The 13,453-nt window shown below is 36.8% G+C and overlaps 1 protein-coding gene across 4 annotated transcripts; it reads right to left on the reverse strand.

Moving 5' to 3' along the window:
- Positions 1 to 4,199: 4,199 nt before the first annotated feature.
- Positions 4,200 to 13,453, reverse strand: LOC149037296 (angiopoietin-related protein 7-like). 4 transcript variants are annotated; one of them, XM_089187578.1, is made up of 5 exons: positions 13,165 to 13,453; positions 12,861 to 12,956; positions 6,354 to 6,530; positions 5,840 to 6,220; positions 4,200 to 5,213 (listed from the first exon to the last, which is right to left on the reverse strand). In XM_089187578.1, exons 3-5 carry the CDS (start codon positions 6,418 to 6,420, stop codon positions 4,903 to 4,905), a joined length of 759 nt encoding a protein of 252 aa, XP_089043704.1. In that variant the 5' UTR covers positions 6,421 to 6,530; positions 12,861 to 12,956; positions 13,165 to 13,453; the 3' UTR covers positions 4,200 to 4,902. The 4 variants fall into 4 exon arrangements, with proteins under 4 accessions (XP_089043704.1, XP_089043706.1, XP_089043703.1 ...); XM_089187580.1 differs by lacking the exon at positions 12,861 to 12,956 and having other exon boundaries at positions 13,165 to 13,219; XM_089187577.1 differs by lacking the exons at positions 12,861 to 12,956; positions 13,165 to 13,453 and adding an exon at positions 8,789 to 9,011.

The following is a 13,453-nucleotide window of genomic DNA, read 5'->3' on the forward strand; positions in this document are numbered from 1 at the left end:
ATGATACTCTAAAATACCTATAAAAATCATCATTTAACCTTATTTCGTGGCTCTTAGGCGCATAGCATAGCATAGCCCCATACTACATTATGCATTCACTTCTTGGATAGAGAAACAATGACAAAAACAATACATTGCCATTGGGAAAAAAATTTGTTGAACAATAGTATGGGGCTGTGCGGAAGTTTTGCCCATGAAACTAAGTCTTAATAATTTGTGGTCTTCGATTCCGATATATGAAAGATTACGCCATTTTTACAATTTAATCACAAATCCCATCACTGAAGTCGAAACCTATCCCAAATTCTGCCTGCACGTTACATGCAATTCTGACGAGCTCGCACGACCTTGAACAGAGGTCGGCCGTAAAATATTGTTGTTATCCAGTTAAGTGTATTATCCTTCCACTAAACAAAACATAAGTTTCCCTTGATTACGTTTAAGAGTGGAAACTTTGCGGTAAAATCGTAAGGTATATTTTTTGCAACTTCAACTGCGTTTGGAAACTTTCTGGACATGACTTACCAAGGATTCACCGAAACGGTAACAATTTCACGGTTCACTCTTGACGGTCATTCTTGAGAAAATTAATACAATTAGTGTTGTGTCTGGCGATAACGGAAGTACTCCCTCGACTTAGAGAGGCATTGATGCGCAGGACATCTGCACATACTACTCTGTCAGCCTTTTATAACTCTGCTGAAGGTTGAGTGCAATCAGTTTTGACAAAACCTCCCCATCGTGCATTTTTTGACAACGTGCCTGAGTGATGGAGCATGCAACATCAAAAGAATTACAATGAGAGGTATTCGATAAGGAATGGGTGTGTGAAATCTGGCTCTTTGATGAACGTTCGCATCTTAAAGAGACTTTCGTCGAAAACTGAAGTAGTTCTTAGATCTAATGCTTACTTTCTCAAATATAATTAAACCATAATTTCTAACCCATGGAGTTTGTATGCGACTCTTAAATTTTTCAAACAGCAAGAACTTTCGAAATGTCCACTCTGTACTATCAAACGTAATGTAACGTAACGTAGGTTACAACAACAAAAAGAGTTACACTGTTACAAACGCTCAATTTTTTTGCCTTTTATAGTTTGTGAAGAATTGGGATTTTTAAAATCTAAATCGAGACTTCCCAATCGGAAGCACCCATAGCTTGTTAAGTTCTGTCGGTTGTTCATTCCATGATTTCTGTAACGTGCGTAACACTGAACATGAAATATCATAGCTAAAATGCATTCACGTGTCAGTTATTGATTAAACAATCCCAGATCCTTATAAACTTAAGAATGGAAACCATGCAGCTTTTGCACTTGATGAAACTTTTTAAGTAGTACTTTTGCAGAAATTTGTAAGTTAGTATTGAGATATAAGTTTGGAAATACTTCTCTTTTTCTTTCTTTATTTTCGTGCCATTTGTTTTTTTTCCCCTACACGACTAAGTTAAATGTAAAAATATCTCTCATTCACAAGCGATGCAAATTTTCTTACAAAATTAAACCAACTACCAACCTCCAACCTGGCTGCCACTGAAGCTTGATTTTCTGGGCTTAATTGAGTTCTCAGACCAGCGCATGCACTTAAAAAGTAGGTCACACGCAAGAATTCTCGCTGAGAACCTGCTTCTATGGTTACTGAGTTAAAAAGCCTGACGGAAAAACGTGAAATGCTATCGTCAAATCACAAATTGATTGAGTCCATCTCACTTAACTTTATGTTACTCCATTCTCTCCACGCCGCTCATGTTTAACCTAATATTGATACTATTTGAAGAAGGGGTAAGTTTCTAAAGAAATCTTGTGGTGCCTCGTCGGTTGGGGAGTATAACAAGATAATTTTGGTTTTATCAACTCGGTTTCTAAAACCAAATTGTCCTATTGATACTATTTGCGCGTGAAGGACTCAAATACTTTAAATTAAAAAAAAATAAATCTAGTTCAATGCTCAATAGATTTTTCAGTGCAGCGTGAGCCGCGTGAACGACCCTTAACCCTTCCAGTGCCAAGATCTCAGTATCAAATCTTCTGGCTGTCTGCCATACAATTCTTATAATTTTATTTTGTAGAATGGTGTATGGAATTGGATCAACTTATAATCCCCTGATTGGTGTTTTTCTTTTTTTCTCATCACCTTTCTGTTTGATGTAGTATTGATATTGTGAGCAGGAATTCTGTTTTGATAACCTATAAGAGTTAAAGAATCCATGCCGTTAGACTGCAAGAAAAAAAATGGTCATTACGCCTAAAACTTGAATTTTAACAATTGGTCTTAAAAAATGCCTAATCGCAAAAATTGCTCTTTTAAGAAAGATGAAAAGAAATTAACCGTTAGCCGTAGATTGGCCAAAATTTTGACTATAAAAAAATTTTAGCCGCAAAGCCATAGTGCTTGAAGCGACATATGGGTGGCTCCATTCCATATTTATAATGAATCAGAAATTGGACATCTTCATTCTTACGAAAATTCAAACCTTGAAGGGAATATACCGAAAGATTAAATCCAATAAAACATGTTAGTGAACACGTCTTGAGGATTTACTAATTTTCCTAATTTCTTTCAAACGCAACGAAGTTGGACAAAAAGATTGCCAAAACAAACTGCGTCTGTGTATTTTCAAATAAATCATTGGCTTCGTGTATTTAAGAGGAAAAAATAAGCAAAAACCTGGTCTCATTGTCGCGGAATCTTATTGATTAGATATTTCTGCGTTTAAGACAGAAATAAAAAGGTGAAATACACTATACGAAAAATTGGGTTCACTTGGGTTGCGAAGTAAGCAAACGTGTTGAAAATGTAGGGATATAAATTGGTGTAAAAGTGCTGATTTGCATGTTCTTGTGGCTTTCATGTGCACATGTGATATAAACGTGACATTGTGCTCTTTGTGTCCTTCACCTTTGCAGATACTGCAAATTTTTAACAACGACACGAATCTGCACAAGCATTACCCCATTTGCAAAACCAGGCAAATAAAGTGCAATAGTAACCTTTTTATTCCCGTGTTTGGAAACTTTATCGCAAGGGATGCAAATGTAAATATTTTCTGATAATTTGCTCTAAATTGATCTAAGAGCAAGAACTGATTTGCTAGAAATTTACAGGGATATGTAATAGAAGGCAAAATAATAAAATGCAAAACTTTTACAGGGTGTATTTGTTTCCTTCTACATTTGAAGTGATTACTTAAGGGAAGCGGGAACAACGTTTCTGTGACCAAGGAATGTTGACTGCTGAAATGCTTGAAATGTGACTCTAAGAAAAGTCGACCTTTTCGCTTTTAACCATCATAGTCGCTCCTTGATGAGGAAACGTTATTGCGTTAGTAAAAGGAACAGTTTAATCCGACCGGATTTAAGTCCTTTGTTCTTCTCTCTTTTTTGACCCCAATCTAAGCTTTGTTTGATTCAAACATTCTCAGTCTATTAAACTCTTTCAGCTTTCTTTTGCAAGGCTAAAGGTCCTAAACACCCACTGAGCTTCGAATCCTTCACTGTTTCCAACGTGCCTGCTTTCGAAGACTGTTACAACACGAAAACAAAACCCAATTAAGCTCTTGTCAATGACAAACAAAAGTTTAGATAAGTATTTTACACCAAAGAATGTTAGACACATGAGAAATATCAATTTCTTTGTTTATACATCTGTGGAATGTTGTTTCAAAAGCACTTCATCTTGTTGATATCTGTTTCTTTTATTGATCTCTTGAAGCGTGACCTCGCAGCCCGCGTGGGCGGCGGGGGGGGGGGGGGGGGGAGGGCATACTTCTAATGCAAACTTATTGTTAAACAATAGCACGAAATACGGTGACAACTTTTTGACTGTAAATCTTCCCATTTTTAAATCCCTATATATGAGACACAGTTCCACAGTTCCTCACGTAAAACGTAGAAAATGCTCATCAGACAATTTTATTTTGACAAATTTGCAGTATGAAAATTATTTAAATGTTTTCGTTTTTGTTTTTTTCTTTCTTCCTTTTGGGTGGCATTGAGAGGCATTGCACAATAATATATTTCCTGCTACATCCCACCGGGCGGACATTGCGAAAGATTAGATTGACAAAAGGAAACTCGGATGCTAACAGTAAAAATGAATAATAATTGTAGGCTTGGAAATCCTCGAGTGCAGTAGGTTTGCGACCTGCTGGGTTACCATGGCAACACTACTGTCTGGCTATTGACGTAAAAGCATCAATAATGAACAACAGTCTTTATTTCTTCACACGTTAAAACTCACATATCCCAAAGTTACATAGTTTGATATAATCTTAAATCGCTTTTTTGATAGTTCTAAGATAGTGAAGCTTAAAAAATCATCAGGAAACGTAAAAACCTGTTCCAGCTAGTAGCTTGGAACGTTCCATAGATATAAATTCTTCTGAATTAATTTCAATGTGATGAAAATATTCTTTTCTAAAATTGCATTTAGTCAACTATATATGGTTGAGTGTATAATTTGGTTATTCCTTCTAATCTGAATATTCTAAGCATTTTAAAATCTAGAATTAAAAGTCGTTGAAAATGATACACGTTTTGTTTCTTGTCGTGCAAATTACTTCCTAACGTTTCAAAATGGCATCGATCGGTCCGAATGTATTTCTTTGTCAGATTTTAAAAAACTGAATTCACAGATGTTTTGGTTTAATTTCGACAGCCAGCAAACTAGTTTTTTTTAATTACAGCGTTTTCAAATCAACAACGAATAGTACGAAAAAAGAATTAAAATCACCATGCATGCAGATTACTGCACTTGATGCCTGGTCGCGGGGGAAAACAGTTAACGATGGTATTTCCCCGGTGGAATTCATTCAGATTCAAGGAAGGCCACTCAATCATTAATCTCATTAATCACAATTGTATTAAAAGCGAAGTCGATCGATCAGAGGACGCAGAAATCACTATTTCCACGAACACTTTGCAGTCAGAAAGTTTAAAAAAAAATCCACTGGTCTAATTTTCATTTCAGTTGATATGGGGGCGCTGCGCTCGGGCTTGTTTGGATCTAATTTTTTCCAATGGATATCGGCCCAGGTTTCCTTTCGACAACGCGGATAAATTCCGTTGAGATTCGACGAAACAGCACAATCACTACTGCTGCCATACCACCAGCCTCCTCCTCTTTTTAGAGTACAATTAGCAGGATCTCTATCCCAGGTACCAAAAATGAGATCTTTGTGGGGATTGAGGGAATCAGAGGAAACAGTTGCATCTGTTAAAAAAAAATTAAAAAAAAAAATTAAAAAAAAAAATTAAAAAAAAAATTAAAAAAAAAAAATTAAAAAAAAAAAATTCCATAATATTAGGATTAAGATAACACTTTTGACACCTCAAACTCGATAGCTACTAATCGACGAAGTAGGGCAGGTATCGAAATACAAAAATATCGGACAAAATAATAATACTCAAATTTTATTATTTTTCTAAAGCCGAGTTCAATGAATTTTCTATCTCAAGCAACTTCGAAAACAAACTGTCCACGGAGTAGCGCGTACTCAACTAGGTATGGGCAGAATTAACAGCAAAATACAGTCGAACGGGCATACGCTAGAACGAACCATTATTTGCAGGTCACGTGGGGTTAGGGGAAAGGGATTGGATTAAAAATCAGTTTTTCATAGGATTCAAGCTGTCACTAACTTGTTAATTCGCTAAATTTGCAAAATTTGAAGTGGACAAAGATCAGTTTAAGCAGCATCTCTGAAAAAACAAATTTTAAATCGATTTTATCAAAACAGCTTTTAAGCTTTGGTGTGTATGGGGCAGTAGACGTGGATAGGGGAAGTAACCCATAAAAATCCAAAGGTGAATGTTCAAAAAGACTTTAGGTTTACTTACTTGTCATATTGCCAATGTACAGCCGGTAGTCAGCCGTCTCTTTCCCAATCCCAAACCATTCATACTCAGCGTGAACAGTTTGGCACGTAGTTACCCCCAGATCTATTCGAAGCATATTCTTTGTTTTGTTTTGTGTCAGACGGTTTACCTTGTCCAGTCCAAGCCAAAATTCACCGACCAAGTTACCGAAGCCATGTTTGTAGTCATTCCAGGTGCGATTAAAATCAACAGAGCCATCCATTCTCTTCTGGAAGACTGTCCATCCCCCACCAGAAGTGGTTTGATCACAATATACACTAAAGGCGCCTGAGCCATCTGGGTCGATTGTGTAAACACCGCTGATCCTTTGACCGGAATGGTAGAGCTCAACACAGTTCTTAGCTGTTGATGAAATACAAGGGGAATATATGCGGAATAACAGTTAGTGTACTCTTGAAAAATAACAATAAAAATTGAAATGAATAAATGTTAATAAAGTTAGTAACACACATGAACGAAGAGGAATCGTGCTTACGTCTCGCCAATGTTTTGTTCTCCGTGAGAATCTTAACCTCAAATCGAACTTGGGTGACTTCCTTCATTATTTCTTCCAAACAGACTGCAGTGTTCTTTTGGCAATCTATCGGAAATGCCCGCGTTGATGGTGGAATTTGATAAGTCCCAAAAAGTGCCAGAAAAAGCAGATAAGAACCTAAAGGAAATAAATTTTATTATATGGTGTAAGTTTACTGCTTAGGGTAGATCCAGGATTATTAAGGGTGGTCGGATTAATTGGTTTTTTTTCCGGGAGGAGATAGACTCCCCCCCCCCCGATTTTTCGTGGTTTTCACCATGGAAATCGTTTCAAAATAGGTAAAATGTATGAAGCTCTCACTACAATGGTATTAAAAAAATTACTCTGAGGGTTTGCACATATATCTTTCCATCCTTAGTTAATGTTCGCTACAAGCATCAGTCAATTGGATTGTCGGCTTGTCAATCAACAGAGGCCAAGAAACGACTGTGTTTTTAGACTTTTCGATTCCTCCAAATATTTGACAACTTTGAGGTCAAATATCTCCCCTTGCCAGAAAGTTACAACACTAATCTTGATTCCCCTTTATAACCCATCATTTCATCTCTGAAAATCATCAAAAATCTTAGGTCGCTACTGTATTTTTGTCTTGGATGCCTTTTAAAATATGCGACTGTGACAAGTTTCTCTCGACTACACCTGTCACGCAGTTCTTGCTCTAGGTTGTCAATTGAACAAATAAACCTCCATTTCTTAGCTCTTTATACAAGATGATTGATCAAGAAAGGTAAAAAATGTGAAAAACTTTCGAGATTTTCTGTAGGAATGGAAAATTCCACGTTTAGAGAGATGCATGTGGGCGAAAAATCGAAGGGAAAATCGTAGCGTTTCTTTCTTCATTAGAAGGTTAAATCTTGAAATTTCTTTCGATGGTCTCGGGATCCTTTCCGTGCTCGTCCTTTACGTGATTGCCGAGTTTTGATTACTTATGTCTCTCCACATGTTGATGAAAGTGTTGGCTCATACAAAAGCTTTTTTTTGACATTCATATTCTCGATGGAAAAACATCCAGTTCGAGGAGACTTTAAATGCAAGGTTTAACATTATCCTCAGCAGAGACAGTTTGTACTTTTCGTTAACATGGCTTCGGTGATGCGGTAAAAGTCCAGTATCAGTTGGTTTCGCGTAGACCTTCGTTTCTGGTCGGGGAATTTTCCCGTTAATCATCATTCCAAGATGTCTCATCTGCCTCTGTTTTCTTGTCAACACTAAATGAAATCCACCCTCACTCAGTTTCACAATGGAACTTGATAACAACGACAGACTTCCCTTTCTTGGAATAATGATTATCAGAAACAGTCCCTGACTGTCAGGTCATTGAACAGAAGTCAATAAACGGTGGTTTGACATTATATTCTCGACTTGAAATAAAACTGGAAAATTACATGAGTCAAAAAATACATAAAGTAAAAGTACTGAGTGGCTGCTCACGCCTCTCGTCATGTGACTGGAAGTGGTCAAGGGTCACTAGCCGGAAGCGATCATTACACCGACCAGACACGAAGGTCTGCGCGAAACCAATTGATACTGGAATTTCACCGCGTTACCAAAGCCATGATAAAACAGCCATATACTCTCATGATACTTGATAATAACATGCCTATTCCTTGTTGAGAACATCTCATTGTCATGATTTGGGTGTAACTCTTTGGATGTATGCAGCACGCATATGCAACCAAAAAGAAAATGAGAAACTACAAGGAAAAGGTGGTGGCAAGTTTTATAAACTGATAGGACTTTACCTTCATGTGTTTCTTATTACCTGACAAGTAGGTGGACCTATTTTCTCTGCCAATAATCTCTTGTCTCAGCACGATATTTCCCTTACTGTCAGAGACATCACTACTTGCGTCGTGACGGTTTTGACATCAACTCAGATCTTTCGCAACACTCGCCAAAAATTTTAAGTAAAAATATTAAGGCAATAGGGAAAAATTGCAAAGTTTGATTTTTTGGTAAGAAACAAGCCGATCTTGAGAGTTTGGAGATGGGATTATAAAGAACACAGTGGAAAACAAAGTAATAGAGAATCACCAGCGTTAAGGTTCGACTGTGTTAGATGAAAGGAACGCGCTTTATCTAAACCAGCATCCAAAACCGCTATGAAACGACTGCACTTCAACTTCTGTCGACTGTTATTGATTATATATAGAAGGCCTCTCGAGAATTCTCGCATGTTGCAAAATTAAGTTATACATGCAAACCCCATGGTATAAACGTTGCTACAACTGTTTGCCTCTTTAAATTGAAGAGTTCTAGTATTAGATGACATACTTGTTTCTCAAAAAGTCCTATTTTGGGAAAAAAAATGACCGCAGTGTTTGCGGAAGTTTAAATGCACTGCAAATTGTTTACCACCAGCAGGTATTACATACCTATTCCTTGTTGAGAACGTCTCATCGTAATGATTTGGGCGTAACTCTTTGGATGTATGCAGCACGCATATGCGACCACAAAGACAATGAGAAACTATACAGAAATTGTGGCGGCAAGCTTTATAAACTGATAGGACTTTGCCCTTTTGTGTTTCTTATTACCTGACGGTTAGATGGACCTTTTTTCTCTGCCAATAATCTCTTGTCTCAGCATAATACTTCCCTTACTGTCAGAGACATCACTACTTGTAATAATCTAATTTTATGAATGACCGTCACAAGATATCTCTTAAAATTCTTATTGTGAGAAACCTAAGAGAGTGCAGGTGACGGTTTTGATCTGAGATCTTTCACAACCCTCGCCAAAAAAATTTCAAGTAAAAACATTAAGGCAATAGGAAAAAATGCAAAGTTTTATTTTATGTTTGGCAATCATAATCCCCCTGAGCCCGACGACAAAGAAAAGAAAACATTACTTCATCGCTATTTCTGCCCCGATGATCGTGAGCTGGACGCTATCTTGGTGGGAACTCCAGTGAACTGCGTCTCGGGTGTTCATAACTTATCAAATTCTTCCAACCCTTCTAGAGTATGATTAGGCTAAGTAAACACCAATGAAGTTCTTTATTGCGCATTTGTCCAGGCAAGGCCTTATATGTTACACGATCTCAGAGGCTTTTCTTCTTAAATTTTTCCACCAGCGATTGTTTCGAGAAGAATATCTTTCCATTCAAGCTAGGAGGTGCAGAGTGTTCTGCCATATGCGAATAACGCATGTATCTTCCGCTAAATAACTAAAAATTTATTTATTTGCATTCGTGCTCCTCTCTAATTACCATTATGATGGAGATGTGAAAACACAGCCACCGTGGCTGGCTGTTAACCGATCCAATTATGAAAAGCAACAAATGATTTATTTTTATCTTCATTTTTTATTCTTATTCCTTTATTTATTTATTTTATGGCTTAGGTTCCTATGTGACCAATCCCGCTGATGGGGGGTTTTTAGCTTTTGCAGTTAGAATGAGTTTACAGGCAGTGAACAGTTTTAGAATTTCCTTACTTTCAACCTTGTTCTGTTACATGCGATCATCTTTTGCATTTACCACCCTGATAATGAATTGTTTCAGTTGCGCGCGTGCTCTCCTTAGATGACTTACCTGACTTTATCCGGTATCGTGAAAACTCGACGACGGATTCATTTACATTATTCAATTAAGCCACCCAATAGTGACATAAAACTGTTATTTAGAACGATTTACAATCTGCAAATCACCTAAAAAGCATATCTTCACGTATCCGCCATTAAGAAGACGCTGTAAGCTCTTTGAGGACCTATTTGATTTCAGTGAGATGTCCTTCGTTAATTTCTCTTTAAAAAGGCTTACACTTTGTCATTCGATTATAAATCAGCTTTGATAAAGCGAGAGTGGATATCTTGTGACGATATGTCATGGCTTACTCAGATTATTACGGAGTAGAGTATAAAATGAGTTTGACTTCAATGATAATCAGACGGCCAAGCGGTCACATCATTAATTACTCACTCACTCACTCACCCACTCAATCAATCAATCAATCGATCGATGGATCCAGAGATATGTTGCGCACATTAAATTTCACATTATTTTATTACCTGAGGGAAAATGCCTGGCGGATTTGTGTGCATGTTTATCGGAAATACACTGTTTACTTATAAATACATTCCTTCTGATACGATACTGATGCAAGCTACCAAGATATATTTGTCTTATGCAGCATTGTTGAACCAAAAAAATATCAGGTATATTTATTATTCACATAATTAACATCCATTTCTCCTTCAGAGCTGAGGCTGACTTCAAATGCTACCTTTAAATTTGAATGCATAAGTTTTTTAGTTTTATTATTTTATCAGACTATAAAATGTCGATGTCTTCTTTGTCTGGAAGTTTGGACATGTTCATTATTAGCTGATGTTTAATCAAACGCAGTCTTCCGATTTGGAAAGCGAAAATAATCATACATTTACCCAGCGGTGAAGTGGCTGAAGAGAAAAACAAATAACCCATCAAAAGTCAAAACAGAAAAAGCAAAAAAATCCTCTGTTTTCAAGCCTTGAGTATTTAAACTTCTCATGATCAAATGCAAAATTTATGGTACTTTTAGTGAGATCCGTTATTCAATGACATTAAAGAACGGTGTAGATTTCGGCTGACCGTTCAAAAGGTCGTCTGGATTGTGGCCAAACGCATGAAAAAATGCATCCAAAGACTATTTGAACATTTTTTGTTTTGATCGCAAATGGTTTTCGCGTGAATATTTCCTACTACAGAAATCCATTTGCAGCAGATACCGGGCAAAAACGAAAAAAAAGGAGAACTGGTAGTTTTTCTTGGCGCTCATAAAGGTGATAAGCCACTTGAGTTCTTAAGCAAAGGTCTTTATTATATAAGTCTTTTGTTGAATTAGGAACATCACGAAAGTAGGGAAAGTAGTTTTACTTGGTGAATAACTTGAAATTATCGTCAGATAATGCGGACGGAGCTCTGAACATCATCATAAAGGATACCTACGCTTGCGCATTTTTTTCATTATCTACAAAATCAACATAATTTTTGGGAAACCTTTTTTATTAAAACTTTGGCAAAAAAATTCTTACCGCAAGGTATTTATTCCATTTAAATCCGCATTTTAGACCGCAAAAGTCGCCGCGGCGTATTGTGTAATGATTACTGCGATGTGATTTGGATTGAAGTGTTCAATATAATAGTATAATGCAGAAAAATTGCTGACGTGTGTCTGTCTATAACTTTGGTGGCGATACGAAACAAAAATCTGGCATGCTATTCAAATAAATTTTTTATGAATTATTCTGCCAGTTGATAATTAGTTCGTCGTTTAGTTAATCAGTTTAGTTTATAACATAGCTAGTAAATTTGTCTAATCAAATTCAATTGCGTGAGCGTGCTTCGTATTCCTATTGTGCAAGCTCATGACGTCAACAAATCCCTCGAGGAAAAAAAAAATTTCATCGGGTTGAAAATGTTATAAAACAGTTGGTTCAAACGTCCGGTGTGCGTTCATCGAGATATGAAGCACTTGGAAAGTTTGGAGAGCACTCAAGAAGCTAGAAATGATTTAATGATTTGTTAAATGATTTGATCTTCCGCATATATTTAGAGTGTATTTAACTTATCAACTCGAATTCCGATGCTATTTAGGCTTAAGCTAACGGGATGAATTTCCGACTTGTGACAGCCTCGTCTAACTTCTTTAGGTGGGCGTGCTTATATTGTTTATTGACCTTGCTTTGGACCCACTCGGAAATTCATGTTTTGGCTGACACAATCAGAGGTTGACTCGGTTGAACGACAACATTATGATGAAATACTTCGTTGTTCATTTCGAAAGTCTCGTGAAATTGTTTGGTTTAGTATTACAACAAAAAAAAAGTTCAATCTCCTAAGGTCAGCTCGCTGGCATGCCCACCTACATCTGTCAGTAGTGACTATTAAAGCTTTTTCTTTGTAGCTTACTTAGGAAAGTGGAGAGAAGAGAGAGGAAAGCAGACTAGGAAAATGAAGACATAATGCAGAAGAGTAGAGTCAAACTTTTGTAGTTGAAGAAGAAGAATTCAGTGAGAATTAGAGTGTGAGAACCTTAGAGATTAACAACAGTTACACACATTGAAATAAACTTGAATGTTGGTGGAATTTTGTGTTGGATCCAAAGAACCGAGTAATTAAAAAAAAAAAAATTTTTTCCAGAGTATTGGTGCCTTTCACCGAGCATGGTGTGCTCGTTAGCCAGTTCCTTCCTAACAAATTATTCTAATTGCGTTCTTATGGAGACTTGTTGTTCCTACAATATCATACAAGAAATATCTGTTGTACACGCGATACTTGAAAGGATGCCATAACACAGACAATGATAACAGCTTCAATTAATATCAGAGCAAATGAAGTAGTCATTATTATGTTGAGAAATTGTCATAGAGCACGACCACACGTAAACGGAAGTAGGCATGCTTTAAACGAAATAGTTTGGTAGTATTGATCTGTATAGAAATAAGCGATTAAGAATGCCGAACCTGTTAAGAAGAAAGTACCGACTGACGTGTCGTGCGATTAGTTGGCCCGGCGACTTATGTTTCAGCTGTATCTGGATTTTTTCTCCTTGCACCAAGCTAAATTCCAAGAGAAAAGAGATAATAACATTTAATTTTGAGACAAAGCGTGACTAATTTGTTGTTTCGTTGACAAAATATTTGTCGCATTTAGATTTTTTGCGGCCTTGATTGTTTTTGGTTTTGGTAAATTCCCAATTAACAACTGTGTACTTTATTCTCTAGGTGGAACAAATTTAAAAAACAACAACAAAAACGGAAATTTTACCTTTAAATGTTGTTATTGACCGATTGGTGACCTTTTTTGGTTCCCAGTGAATGTCTTTCGGCCAAAATTTGCTGCATCTGGTCTTCCGACAAATTTGCGAGACGTGCAACTTGGGAGTTTTTTTTTCGGTTTTATTTTTGTTGCTTGTTGGATCAAGACCTAAAAGGTCAATGTCGATAGAAAAATTGGGCAGTTCTTCGCTGGTTTCTTCCATATTTCAAAGAGAAGGAAAACTACACTGCAGCTTAACAGGACGGAAACTCTGAAGCCAGGTTAAAAAAAAAAAATG

Source organism: Pocillopora damicornis, chromosome 11 (assembly GCF_964200805.1).
Source record: "Pocillopora damicornis chromosome 11, jaPocDami1.2, whole genome shotgun sequence".
Taxonomy (NCBI): domain Eukaryota; kingdom Metazoa; phylum Cnidaria; class Anthozoa; order Scleractinia; family Pocilloporidae; genus Pocillopora; species Pocillopora damicornis.